The sequence below is a fragment of the Cupressus sempervirens genome, chromosome 3, assembly GCF_028749045.1.
Source record: "Cupressus sempervirens isolate cs-2001-9-10 chromosome 3, ASM2874904v1, whole genome shotgun sequence".
Lineage (NCBI taxonomy): Eukaryota > Viridiplantae > Streptophyta > Pinopsida > Cupressales > Cupressaceae > Cupressus > Cupressus sempervirens.
Genome location: NC_143120.1, coordinates 248,278,269 through 248,292,620, shown reverse-complemented (window position 1 = coordinate 248,292,620; position 14,352 = coordinate 248,278,269). Strand labels below are relative to the sequence as shown.

Genomic DNA, 14,352 nt, shown 5'->3' with positions numbered 1-14,352 from the left:
CATGTGTGTAATTTTTACATGCTTTATACTAACAAGTACAAACCAACCCAAGCCTCATTTCAAAATTTCGTTATACCGATGAACTGATTCTTCAAACCCATATCTGACATACCTCCTCAGCTTGCTTTTCCGTGGCTAGCCTTCGGAACACGCTCTCATCATGCATTGCTTGATGGATGTAGCACAAAGCTTTCTCATCCTACTCTGTTCTATCAAAGCATCTTTCTCAGATTTTGTAAGGCCATTATATGTTGTCTGATATGCTAGTCCAGATGACCGTTTTCAACTATAGCCCACATGTCCACCACAACGATCTTTTCGTAGTTAAATTCCAATTCTCATAAAACTCTCCTGTGACTTCAGGAAACCAGACAGATGCACCAGACATGGAAGCCACAATTTCAAGGGAATGAAAATAGAGAATAACAAATAGAATAGCACAGATTTCTTTGGCTCCGATATCAGATAAGGATTGTAAGAGAGGAGCACAGAGAATAGTATTAACTTGATGCTTTAAGAACAGGGGATTTAATCGAATAGGCAGAACAGAGCAAAGCTACAACCTATTCTACAACATTAAGGACAAACTGTTTTGATTGATTTCTGAAATTAAAATAGCCTGCATATCTATTTATAGCTACGGGAAAGCAGTTTGCATACTTCCACTTGCAGTACACAGCAAGTTAGACAAAACAAACAATCTGATTTGCACCGCTGCAGAATAAGGATAAGGGCGATCCAGATTTTCCTGCGATAGTTGGTCACTAGAATGACAAAACTGCCAGTCTGAATTATTATCATTTTTCCAATAGTTAGAAGGATTAATTTTGACTGGTAATGGGTTTAGGACCATGATTTATACATGGCCATTTCCTCTTAGATAATTAATCCCTGATCCTTCTTAAGCACACCCTTCAAATATTATTCGTCTCCTCAAGTACATGCAATCAACATGGGAGAGAATAACATTAGTATAAAACATACTAATGCTGTATTTGCACTTCAAATCTGCCTGGCGCTTGATATATATGTTGGTGCCAACGAAGAATAATGACAACAATTCAAGCAAAAATATTCAAACTTCTCGGACTACAAACATGATTTAATATAAAGAAAACAATTATTTAGTAATTCTTTTTTGAGTGAGCTAATCCTATCTTAACTGGATGAAATGATTCATCTTCTGGGTTGCACTCGACACCAGAATGCATCAACCGCCATCATCTCTGGCCTAGAAATAAGACACTCGAAACTTAATTCATTTGTACGAAAATATTTCTTGAAGTGGTCTAGTCTAGTTTCCCTCCCTTTCCCTCCCTCAAAATGTATGCCAAAAAAGTTGAATGTCCATAAACAATTCTCGGATTGGCTTGGTCCAGTTAAGTTGCACTCCTTACCTCAAATTTCATTAAAATACTTCTTTAACAAAATCTCTAGTAACTAGCATTTATATTTTTCATCCATTGAATTGTGAACTGCCGTCCCTCTACTTAAATTCTTCTCCACAAAAGCAAAGGGAAAACTTCCAATTTAACCATATGCAGTCATGGCCTATGTAAAACATTACAAGTACCTGGATTAATAAGAGTCACAAAAGCGTTCAATGCCACTTTTTATACTTACATGCATAGGAGAGTGGAAACTACATGGGACTTCCAATAAAACTTCAATGAATATTTAGTCTGTTTCTATATGTATGCACAGAAGACTAATAAAGACCAACGAAATTCTATTAAGTTAAATACTGAATTTCAATGCAATATCAATAACCGTCTGGAAACATTAATCCAATGCAAAACTGCAAGCATTGAAGTAGTTAGAATGTTTCTTGCATATGCTACTTTTAGATTTTTTTAAGTATATCAGATGGAATAGATTCAAAAAATCGGTCAAGTCCGCTTTTATATTATAGTGGAGTGGAAATTACTAGGGACTTCTAAACAACTTACAATGAAAATTTAGTCTGTTTCTGTATGTATGCACAGACGACTGATAAAGACCAAAGAAATTCTATTTAAGTTAAATTTACAGAATTTCAAGAAGATATCAATAATCATCTGGAGACATTATTTTAGTGCAAAACAACAGTGCCTACTTTGGGTTTTTAACATCTTAGTTACACCACAATCTTACACACTCATAACTGCACACATCCAATCAACATACGCACTCATCAGGCCCGTACCAGCAACTGCAGGTCAAGCAACTACATGGCTTTTTATCATTATTGATTTCTTCTTCCAAGAATATTGAAGAAAACACATGTAGAACAGAAATCCAATGTTACAAATATTGTTCCAGTTCTCTATCGTTGTGGCTGTTGAATAGAGAACAGCCTTTGTTGGCTTGTACACATTTTGACAGTAGTCGACAAAGAACTGTAGCATGAGATAAATGAATAGATGGACATTTGTATCCAACATTACCAGTATAAAAGCCCAATCAAACAAATAATGAATTATGTACACCATTAACATAGATAATCTGCACAATTTGTACTCTCATAATGACTTATGAGATCTCACGCTTGTCAAACAACTCTGACAAAGCATTGTACAAAGGTGCAGCTGCTGTTGGCTTTGGAATTGACCCAAAAAGAATATCGGATGGTTTAATAGATAAGTTCCCATAAAATTGTACATTTGTTGATGTTCGTGATTTAACTATATTCCCTTCAAGAGAGCAACCGACAAAAGCACCTGTACAGAGACAAATTAAAACTGTCATTAAAAAGAAAACATTTTCATTCAAGCATACCAAATACTATCAAGTTGCAAAACCTTACCTTTGCTGCAGCTGTAAGTGTAGCAAGCTGCTGAACCACCATCTCCAGCACGTAAATCTGCTTCAATAACTCTTCCAATTGGTCCTGCAGCAGCATTAAGACCAGCACCTATAGAAAAATGAATATTCCCACCAAAAGTCTTCACTGCCTCTTCTGTTCGGAGGACAATTACAAAGTCCGTCACTTCTCCTCCAGCCTGGAAATGTATTATCTCGCTTATGATTGTTGAAAATTTAAAAATATAATCAATCTTAACCAAGTAAACAATTTTTTTTTGAATTACAACCAAAATCTAGTCCGAATGAAAATATACCTGAGCTCCCCAGCCAACACCAATAGAAGAGATAGCAGATGGAGGAGACCAAGATCCATCCTCTTTTCGAGCAATAACTAATCCCGTTCCCACCTTGTAGGTAACCATCATGCCCACTTTTACAACAGTGAGAAGAGCCAAACCTTTAGCTCCACGTAGTACAGCATCTGGAATAGATCTTTCTGGTCTTAAATAACCTATCTGCACTTTAAATTTGTAAGAATCTGATCTCAAGATTTATCGCCAATAACACATTTGAAGACATCCAAGTACAAAAATAAATAACACCAATCACTACAAATAATTGGTATCTATACATTATGATATAAAATCTGTTTGTTAAAAAAGGACGGAAGTATGGACAGACACTAGTCAAGATAAGAAGCAACTAATATATAATCTCTGGTTAGTATTAAGGAATGTCTCACCTTGACAAAGCCACGGAGTGTGTTTGTGGCCTTATAAATTTCATTTTCCATTGACTGCCCCCATGGAATATTTACCCAAGATCTAAGAGTGCTCAAATCAGTCACATCATGTATAGCTTCCTGTGCTGCATGGCTGACCTGTCTCTCCAGTAGACCTTGTGCTGATTCCAACCTTACCCAGCATACATCACAAACTCGCTGTGGATCATTTGTACGAAATTTCACAGGCAATAAGCTTCTTCCTCTGGAACAGACACCACAAAATATTAGACCACAGAACCTACAGTGATGCCTTGGACGCATGATTGGATGAAATTGTGAATTACATAGCATGCATGCAGAAGCTGCACTATCAGCCAACCATTTTGTGGGCTCTGCTTCCAAAATATCCTTTATGTTGTTAAAAGATGTATCTGTAAGGGTTTGAGCCATCTCTCTCCAAGCCTGTTCTAAGATACGTTTTGGCATATGATTTGCAAAAGGAGATATAGATGACCGACATTTAGCTCCTGCAAAAGAACTAGCCTTTGCAGAAATCACTGCCAACATCTCACTAATAACAGTCCAAAGTGTCAATTCCTGATTTGAATATTGCCATCCCACATCATCCTCAGGAAAATATCCCCCATGCACACCCTGATCTCTGTACCATTCTTCATGGTCACTAGCTGACATTGGAGGAATAGATACAGGTATCCATGGCCCAGTCTCCTCCAAAAGAGGACAGTCATAGTAGAAATATTGACGCCCTGAATTATCATCTCTATGTGCATCAATTTCTTTTTGCTCATCGGGTTCATCATTTTGAATATTACAGTCACATTCCCGGGGAAGCTCTGAAACCGTAGATGTTTCAGCATCAAATTTTCTGCCAACATCGGTTACTATACAAGAATCGCTAAGTGTTTGACTTAGAGGATCTGAATTTGCACTCTCCTCCATCTGCAGCTTAATTTGCAGCAATCAACATATAATTAAAAGCCATTTTATTAGAACAATTATGTCATAAGAACAAGTACATTAAATTTTATAAAGAGGCAAACCATAGTAAATGACATTAATCTTCTGCGTTGTATGTATATTTCAAGCAGTAGGCCATATTAAGGTAATCAATTCTTTGGGCATTCATAATTGCAATCTTGTAACTTACCTACAATGGTAATCACTCCCTTGAAAATAAAACAAAAGCTTTATCGTGATCGCAAAGTCCAGAGTCAGCAGAAAATCAGTTAAAATCTCCTACTGATTATCTTCTCTAGAGATTATTCAATGTCGGGCTAATAGATAAGAGTAAAATCAAGTCAAGCATTCACCTGAACTGAAGGTTACCATGATGCCATGAAAGATTTATTTGTTCATCTAATTTTGCTTTGGATTAATTGTGCCATTCTGTCACCGTCCATGTTTCGGATCACACTCCATGTTATTTCTTTCTTGCAGTTCTTTCATCTTGGTGAAGGGTCATGAAGTGTGATCCAAAATGTTGATAGTAACAAAAATGCACAGAATTGTATCCAGAAGCAAAATTAGATGCTTGATTATGGACACTAGCAATCTGATCTCTTTAATTTATCTGTTGCTATATTCACAATTAAAGATGACAATGAAAGCAGGCGCCTGGACATAAAACAATATGTAATCAAATTTTAAAGTAACACTTTACAGTTGAAGATATTCAACTTACCTATAATTGCTATTCCTCAAAATCTTCCTGATTTGAGGCAACTGGGAGAAAAGTTTTAAAGAGTATTATGCCTTATGTTCGTGATCCAGCTGCCTGTTAGCAAAGATCTTTGACATGATCTATAAGCAATTCATTAAATCTCACAAAGCCGTGGATTGAGGAGATAGGTGCAATAGATTTTGTTCCCCAAAGATCATGAATTAAAGTTCATGGGAGACAGTAGAACTGTCCAAACATTTTTTGGAGATTCATCTCATGGAAGGTTCTGTTTCAAAATGTCTGGACTCAATAATTCTCCTTATCCTGTGAGGCCTCTTATATCATAAACTTCACAACTAGATTTCAACTTGTCACCTCCATCCTGCTGAGTTCTTGAGGGTCAGACCAATGGCAAAAACAATTTTGGTCAATTTTGTAGAAGAGTCGAGCAAATGGAACTTCGTGATTATTTTATTGCAGAAGAGTTTTCCGCTTAAAATTAAAGGGAAAGCAATCAAGCAAATTTGCTGAACAACAAATGCCCAGTTTTCGGTTTACAGAACAACTTCACAATTTTCTGTTGATGAATATTAACAAGATGACAAGAGCCGCCCAAAAAATGAACAAACATAAGTGTACAGTGTCTTATGTTTGTGCCATACCCCCACCAAATTGCTACCAATTGCAGCCTATATAGCTGCCCATTTCCAGCGACCGGGCAACTAAAAAGAGTCATAACAAATAAAATAATAAAGAATAGAGATGGCAATAATAATTAATCAAAATTAAATTATGTTTTCAAGAGCAGTTATAATGCACAAAAGATTGTGACTCTTTCCAAATAAAGATATGTGGGAGATCATTCCATTAAAAGAAGGCATTGACTGGATCAAAATATGAAGACCTTGAAAATAAATATTTCAGCCAAAGAGAATGCAAACCCTCCAAGGAAAAACTAGGAGATAAGGACAAAAACCCTTAATTCTCCTATCATGTTATAAGACTAAAACCCATAACTGTCTAGATATAAACGATAAACATTAAAGGAAAATTGCTGCAAAAGAAAAATAGCAGAACATCAAAATAAGATTATTTTCAGAATTATGTCAAAGAGAAAAAACTAAATGCTATTATTTAATTTGTGATTTGATTTCAGTTATATCCATAAATGTAATGTAAAAACAATCATCATTTTTGAATTAAAATATTGTTTTAAGGCAAAAATAAGAAACGTTCTAGAAAACACATTAAGTTTTCCACCTCTGTTTCTGCTCCTTTAAGTGGCATTTCTACAATTCCCCATATTGACATACCAAAATTGTGTGCACAAAGGTCAAAACAGTACAGTTAAATTTTCAACTGCTGCTTCAAGAGTTTTGTTGACAAATCTCAGAGTATAAAAAGGTTAAACCATATCAATATCTATCATAGATGGAAAACTCTCACTCAGACAAAAACTTGCCAAACCCAAAAACGAACTCGGGAGAAATTCAGCCAGTTTATAAAATCAAGGAACCCAAAAACAGCTTAAATTTAATAAAAATACATTTTTTTCAAAATTCAATGAGAAGATGCATCCAATAAGTTAATTAATGAGAACGCAAACGAAACAGGCAGAGTTTAGATATATATATATAAATGGAAAGTGAGCATAAAAGTGCAATCTCATGCAAAACACTGATGACAAGAAGCAAAATAGTAAATTACTAAATAGATTCTATAAAACTAGAAGTAAATACATCATTGCAGTTAGTTTTAATAAAACTGTTAGTAAATACATCATAATCAATAGTTTATGTAGAACTAGAAGTAAATACATCATAGCAAAATAGTCCAAGAGTGAGAACAATTTTGGTCTATTGGAAAGTAATGCTTGTCTTGGGTGTAAGCAAGTGGTTGTGCTCAGGATTCAGGAATATAGAATTGAAACCAAGTGATTTGTGAGAAAATGACTTGGAATCAATAAAAAATCCTTGTTCCAACTTCCAGTTGACCTCAAATAGTCAGGTCAGTTTGTGGTAGATAACACTATTGAAGGTATGCTAAATCCTGAAATTTGGCAAAGCTTGGAATGTTTAGAAAACCCCCAAAATCTAGAATATGCATTTTAACTCTTATGAAGGTAAAACGTATCTCAAGCATCCTTACAGTATTTATCATAGTTACACCGCCCTGCGAGACAAGGGAACGGCGGGACGGGCGAACAAGTTTCCGAGATGGGGGGACAGAGGGGCCTTGATTTAGGGGCAGCGGGGGGGCAGCGACGGGGGGAGCAAGGGTGTATATATTATACATATGGTACTTAAAATGCTAGTTATAAAAAGATGTACTACAATTATACAATATAAGATATAAAGATGTAAAAAACTTAAACATTGAACATTGCATTGAAGTTTTAAACTAGAACATCATGATTCATGATTAAATGACAATAAACATTGAACATCAACAAATGAACGAGTGTCAAATTATATAATTTAAAATTTATAATATATATCAATCTTCAGATATAGAAATGCAAATGTGAATAAAAATAAAGAATAAAAGGCTTTTGAACAAAGGAGGAAGAAGGAATGGGCCCCACATCCCATTATAACAAAAATAGAACCCAAAAAAAATGTTGATATGATGCCTTATTTTTTTTATTTTTAACATCCCCCATCTTGATGCTGCAAGAGACATCCCGGCATCCCCCCGCAGCCACAGGGGACGTCTCGCCGTCTCCAACAGAGGTGGAGCTCCGAAAATGCCGAGGTGGGCGGGGGGGGTCCAATGTTATAAATATAACTTAAAGTATAAGAAAGGAAATAATTATACTTAAACATAAAATTTGCATAAATCGCTTTATTGAGAACTCAAATTTTTCAGCAAGTTTTTGCAAAAGCTCAACACCTCTAATTCTGCTAGTTTTACCCAAGCTCAAAAACTCAATAATTAAACTACAAGTCCATCTATATCTATAGAAGACAAAATGAAAATTGGGAGACATGAAAATACCAGAAGCATAAGACATTAACTTCCATTCAATTGCATCTGGCAATTATAGCAATCTTGTCAAAAACCTTAAATCTTTAATGTGCCTGGCTACTGTGTCAAACTGTGGTAGTTGTGAAATAATAACCCAATGAGAAATGAATCTGTACAAAACCTGAAGGTCAATAACATCTGAAAAGAGAGCTAAAAAGCTAAGTTGCAAAGAACTTAACATCTTTTTCATACTAATGACAATATACTTACCTACAAAATAGATAACAAATAATGGGGTCCAACACATGATATTGAAAATACCCTAATAAGTTACCGGTTCAAGTTCGGTTCCAAGTTCAAGAACCAGTTCACAAGTTTGTCAAAATTTTGGAAAGGGGTTTGGGTTCGTTTGGATTCAATAGTACAAAAACATGTAAAAATTATAATAATAAATACATATATTTATGAAGCATGAGTTAAAATTTGAATGTAGTACAGTAGCATATACGCATTTAAACAAAAAAACACCATAAACTTGTAATCATAGTGATCATACCATCATTTAGTTCAACATCAAAGATTCAAACCATTAAAAATAAATCATAGCATCAAGTTCAAGTATCATTGTTTCACATTCATTGTTCAACTAATGGAATAAAAATCTATTAATATTCTAGGTTCTTCAATATTCATCTTCTTCTTCTCTGACATTAGTTGAACTGAGGCCAATAGGATCAGCAGCAGCAACATTAGTTGTGGAAGCCAAAATATCATAAAATTTTGCAATAAAAATCTGATTTTTGCAGTCTGCAGGGCCCAGCAAACAAGCGGGTTTGAACTTGGTTTGATTTTCCCGTCTTGGTCCGCCCAGGTTCAAAGTTGTTTCGAACCCACAAACAAAAAACAGCACCCTACCCATACTACAGTTTGAATCAGACCAGAACTTCGAACCAGTTCAAACATTTAGTGGTCCGGAGGAGAGGGACAAACCATGGTAACTTAGAAAATACACATAGCTAGAACATTAAAATTTAAAATGTTACCTAAAGAATTTGAACGAAACAATTAAGAAATATTTAAAATTTGATGTGAACAAATTCTTCACATATCTGGGATATGTGCTGAGCCTTGTACAAATGAGGTGGAACGGTATGATGCTAAAGGGAGCAAGAGAGAGCTGAGAGGAAAGTTACTAATACGGGAAAGTTGCTAATACGAGCTCTCATGCTTCAACAACGGAACAAGCTCGCAAGCGACCACACATTAGTACCTCAAACCCCATTGGAAGATTGCCTGATATGCAAGGTCGAGATGCTGTTGATGCAGCAATTGCACAATTCTTTTATGCAAATGGAATAGCATTTAATGTTGCTCGCTCCCCTTTCTACATTGAGATGGTCCAAGCTGTCCTTTATGCCCCAGCAGGGTATATAAACCACCTAGATATGAAAAGCTTTGCACTACTTTACTACTTTGACAAAGAAAAAGCCAGATTAGATGAACAAAGTACACCAATGAAAAGAGTGTGGGCTACAGAGGACTGCAATATTGTGATGGATGGGTGGATAGATGCTACAAATCATCCACTATTTAATACCATGGTAACATGGAGCAAAGGGCCTTATTTTTTCAAGGCAATTGATTGTTCAGGGAAAGAGAAGAATGCAGAATTTCTACATATCCAGCTATGTGAGAGCACTGAGGAGGTGGGGGCTACACATGTGGTCCAAGTTGTTACTGATGCTGCCCCTGTTTGGAAAGCAGCAGGTATGTTGGTGCAAAAGAAGTACAGGCATATATTTTGGACACCCTGTTGTGTGCATTCGTTAAAAAATGTACTCAAAGACATTGGCAAGTTTCAATGGATTACAGATCTCATAGAGAAGGGGAGGAAAATACAAATGTTTATATGCAATCACCACCATAGCCATCTATCGTAAATTTGCCAAGGTGGAGCTACTCAACCTTGCTGATACACGCTTTGCTTCTTACTTCATTCTTCTTGACCGCCTTTGCGAAGTCAAAGGAGCTTTGTGTTCCACAGTTGTTAATGATGCATGGACAACTTGGAGACAATCTACATCAGATATATGGTTGTTGATGAGCATTTTTTGGTTGATGTGAAATTTATTGTGGACTTTATTAAGCCCATATGTGAGCTAATCAGATTTGCAGATTCGGATAAAGCATGTTTGGAAGAAATCTATGAAGCAATAGATTCCATGTATGAAAAAGTCAAGACAACAACTGATGCAAAAGATCTTTCTCTATATCCTTAGATAGAGGAGAGTTACGTGAAAGATGGAATAAGCTTAACACACCTCTTCATTGTGCAGCATATGCTCTAAATCATAAATGGCATGATATACAGGTGAGCAGGAAGAGGGCTCCACAACAGGATAGAGAGGTAATGAAAGGATTTTGGTATGCAATAAGAAAGATTTATGGCCGAGATGAGGATGCTTCAGTTTTGAGGAATCAATGGAATAAATTCTCACGTGGGCAAGGTGATTTTGGTTGTGGAAGCTCTATATGATATGAAATTAAAGATAGACCCTATAGAGTGGTGGTGGAACCATGGAGGTGCAGCTCCTGAATTGCAATCATTTGCAATAAGATTGCTCTCACAAGTAGCTAGCGCTTCAGCTTGTGAGAGAAATTGGAGTACTTATGGGTTGATTCATTCACTATTAAGGAACCGGTTAGGATCAAAAGAAACCAGAAAAATTGGTGTACATTCATAGCTCACTTCATCTCCTCTCTCGTCTAGATCCTGAATACAATGAGGGTCCTTCATCAAAATGGGATCCAATCCCACCTGATGGAGAACTTGCTGCCCTCATGGATGGAGACATTGAAGTAGATGGCCTTATTGACTTACCCACTGTTATTCTACCAAGAAAGGAACCTGAGCTCGAGAGTGATGACTATTTGGACAGTATCATAACAGAGGACCTTGATATGGATGATCAAGACACAGAAGACTAGACAATATAAATAGATTAAGATGTCCCATCTGATATTTGTTTTAGTTTACTGTTTAAATGTTTTTGTTTTGCATATCAGCTTGCTGTCTGATTTTTGTTCTGCATATCAGCTTGCTGTCTGATTTTTGTTTTGCATATCAGCTTGCTGTCTGATTTTTGTTCTGCATATCAGCTTGCTGTTTATCAAGCTTAATCTCATATGCCAATATGCCAATATGCCAATATGTAATCAGTTCGAATTTTGAAACTTTAGTACAATACTGATTAACAGTTGTCACTTGTCAGTAAACTACTAAACTTTATCTGATTTTAACTGTTCAAATTAGAACTGGAAGTTTACCATCTGCAATAGCCAATATATTGTTAATTTATGATCTTCTTGTTCATATTTAAAGTTTGTCTTCTGTGTTAACTTGTCAAGCATCTAAAATTTAAACATCCAGCAGATATGTATTGTATTTATAATTTAAGACTTATGGCTCATATTTTCAAATTTCATGTTTTGAATGCTCAATCTCATGACTCATGAGTCATGACTGATATTTTCAGATTTTCTATAAAATATTAATACACACACACACACAGAGGCATACACACGTACCCCCATACCCTGTTGAAAAAAACCCGTACCCGTACCCATGTTCCCATGCAACCTTGCTATAACGGTTTGCCGGTGCAGTAAAATTTTGAAATGGGGTTTGGGTTCATTTGGGTTTGTTAGTACAAAAACTTATAAAATCTATACATACACAGATCTATGTATGCAGCCTAAAAGCATGAATTAAGATTAGAATGTCACGGGAGTGTCATAAAAACAACAAAAACACTATAAACTTGTAATCATTAGCATCATATCAACAACAAAATATTATAATTTAAATATTAGATTCAACCAATAACAAAAACAAAGGAACTCCGTTTTCTCACATAATGTCTCAGAAATTTATGTTTTGAATCCTCAATGTTCTTTTGTTTCCCTCGAGCTATATTTTTAAGTGTTCAAATATGTCTTGTCTCAATTGTACCATATCCAGGATAACTGCTTATGCATTAACTTAACATAGGTTTATATCATGCACATTTGGGTAAGCTTGCTTAGGTAGGCTTCTATTCAACAAAAAGTTTTTCTTAGGAAGATTTAGCACCTTAGGGTGCTATCTGGACCAAAGATGAGTCTTACAATGTCCAAGGAATTTATAACAATTCTAATAATAAGTATGAAGGGAAAAATAAATGAAAAACACAACTTACTGAACTAGTGGAATTGAAAATCAGTAAAAGAAAAACCAACCTTAGAGCTATTGAATGAGTTACCCAGTCCTCTGTATGAATGAACAGAAGAATCCACGTCATAAAAATTCTCTTCCAATTCAGAATCTACATCTATACCAACAAGTGGATAGAATCCACCCCTCTCCATCAAAAACCTACATAACACAATTGTTAAAGGACAAGAAGAAAATTCAGTACAATGAATTTATAGATACCAAATTAACAGAGACAAGAAAGAAAAAGTAAATTAACTTTCAATTGACAAATCCCACCAAAAAATAATGCAAACAAAATAGCATCTAATTGACTCACAATAATGGGAAATAAATAACCGAGGACGTCGACAAGGAAATAAATGTCCGAACAACCAGAACATGAATGATAAACATCAACGGTACTTAAGAACTAAACTTACCAAATAAAAGGGAAAAAAACAAAAATAAAAGAAAAGTCAATATTACAAAAAAAACAATAAGGGGAAGTCGAAATTGTAGACAATGTTACAAATGATAATCAACACATTATGGGAAATCAATTCGAAACTGGCATTTGGAAAAATAAAAATCACTTCAAACAAAAACCTTTATATGCAGGACCTTAAGAATGTACGTTATAACTAGCCCTAAACCAAAAGCACATAAACTCCGAACCCAAAACAAATTGCAATCATAATATAAAGCAAACTTTTCAAAATATAGTCAGGGCATATAAACTGCAATGAAGAACTACCTTTAGATTTAAGAACAAATCCAATCACGGGCAACTCAATAACTCCCATGAAGATCCACACTGCAAATAAACTCAACAAGAATGGCTAAAATCAGACCAGCAATGAAATTCTGACTCCAAAATTTAGCATCTTAACTCAAACCCAAAATCATAATTAAAATTGAAAATCATAAAAATAAATTAAAATCTCGATATAAGCCGAAAATTTTGCTCACAGCATCTAAGCTGCAAGGGAAACCTAGATTTCATAAGAAATCGCAATTTAAAATCCCCACGCTGACAACGTCACCTTGAAATAAAGCATAGAAAGAAATTAAGAATCTACGTAGAATCTTTCTGCTTAGAGTATTCAAAGAAATCAATACCTGATCGATTTTTTTTTTAAAACTAAATCTCAGAATGCTTGCAATCTATGGAGAAAGAGTCTGAATTGACGATTCGAAACTAAAAAGCCCTCAAAAAGCAGCAGAAACTGCACTCAAAACCTAAATTTTAAACAAAAACAATTGAGAACAATTTAATAAAACAAAAAATCAACACAAGCAAGTAAAACTCTACCCAATTGGACAAAGGAAAAGGAAAATTGAAATTTAATTACAGCAATACCCAATATGTGAGAAAAATAAAAGAAAACAGCAAAACCCAACTGGATGAAGGAAAAGAAAAATTGAAATTCAATTACCTCACAATCACCGAACTGAAAGGAGGCTGAATCGATGAACTCGTGCCTGGGAAACCCTAAAATAATACTGTTCATGAAATAGTTTTGTTATCATGGACCCTGCTCGTTCTAATTACTTGATATCTCCATTCAGACAGGTCGTCCGCACGATTTGGTTTGAGTGTTTGGTTTGCAAAAGCAGCCCAAGCCGAAAAGAACTTCGATTTCGTTTTAACAATGAACCGTTCCTCCTAATTAAAGAATAATTTTATTTTCGTTTTAGCTTTTTCGGTATTTTGGTTTTTGGTTTTTTGTTATTTTGAAATTGTCTATGTAGATTTTTTATTTATTTTTTGTTATCTATTGCCTATGCAATATTTTTTATATTTTCTTTATCAGATGTATATTTATGTAGATATGCATTTTTTTAAATTTATGAATAGTCCCTTTCTATTAATAAATTAATATACTAGTTACAAATTCATAAAAAAGGGGTCGAGGAAAAAAGTTCACACAACCGAAGTTGGAATCAGCAACTATTCATCAA

The 14,352-nt window shown here is 35.1% G+C and overlaps 1 protein-coding gene across 8 annotated transcripts; it reads right to left on the bottom strand.

Moving 5' to 3' along the window:
* Positions 1-2,192: 2,192 nt before the first annotated feature.
* On the bottom strand, positions 2,193-14,010 carry LOC149565791 (uncharacterized). 8 transcript variants are annotated; one of them, XM_089819279.1, is made up of 8 exons: positions 13,827-14,010; positions 13,510-13,629; positions 13,145-13,204; positions 12,435-12,570; positions 3,527-4,474; positions 3,099-3,299; positions 2,786-2,981; positions 2,193-2,699 (listed from the first exon to the last, which is right to left on the bottom strand). In XM_089819279.1, exons 4-8 carry the CDS (start codon positions 12,561-12,563, stop codon positions 2,512-2,514), a joined length of 1,662 nt encoding a protein of 553 aa, XP_089675405.1. In that variant the 5' UTR covers positions 12,564-12,570; positions 13,145-13,204; positions 13,510-13,629; positions 13,827-14,010; the 3' UTR covers positions 2,193-2,511. The 8 variants fall into 8 exon arrangements, with proteins under 8 accessions (XP_089675405.1, XP_089675410.1, XP_089675406.1 ...); XM_089819284.1 differs by having other exon boundaries at positions 3,527-4,468; XM_089819280.1 differs by lacking the exon at positions 13,145-13,204.
* Positions 14,011-14,352: the final 342 nt, after the last annotated feature.

Coding starts and splice junctions, on each gene's coding strand:
- LOC149565791 (XM_089819279.1), bottom strand. CDS start 12,563: ATGGAGAGGGGTGGATTCTATCCACTTGTTGGTATAGATGTAGATTCT. Junction 3,300..3,526: donor CACTCCGTGGCTTTGTCAAG/GTGAGACATTCC, acceptor TTTAAAGTGCAG/ATAGGTTATTTAAGACCAGA. Junction 2,700..2,785: donor CACTTACAGCTGCAGCAAAG/GTAAGGTTTTGC, acceptor GTCTCTGTACAG/GTGCTTTTGTCGGTTGCTCT.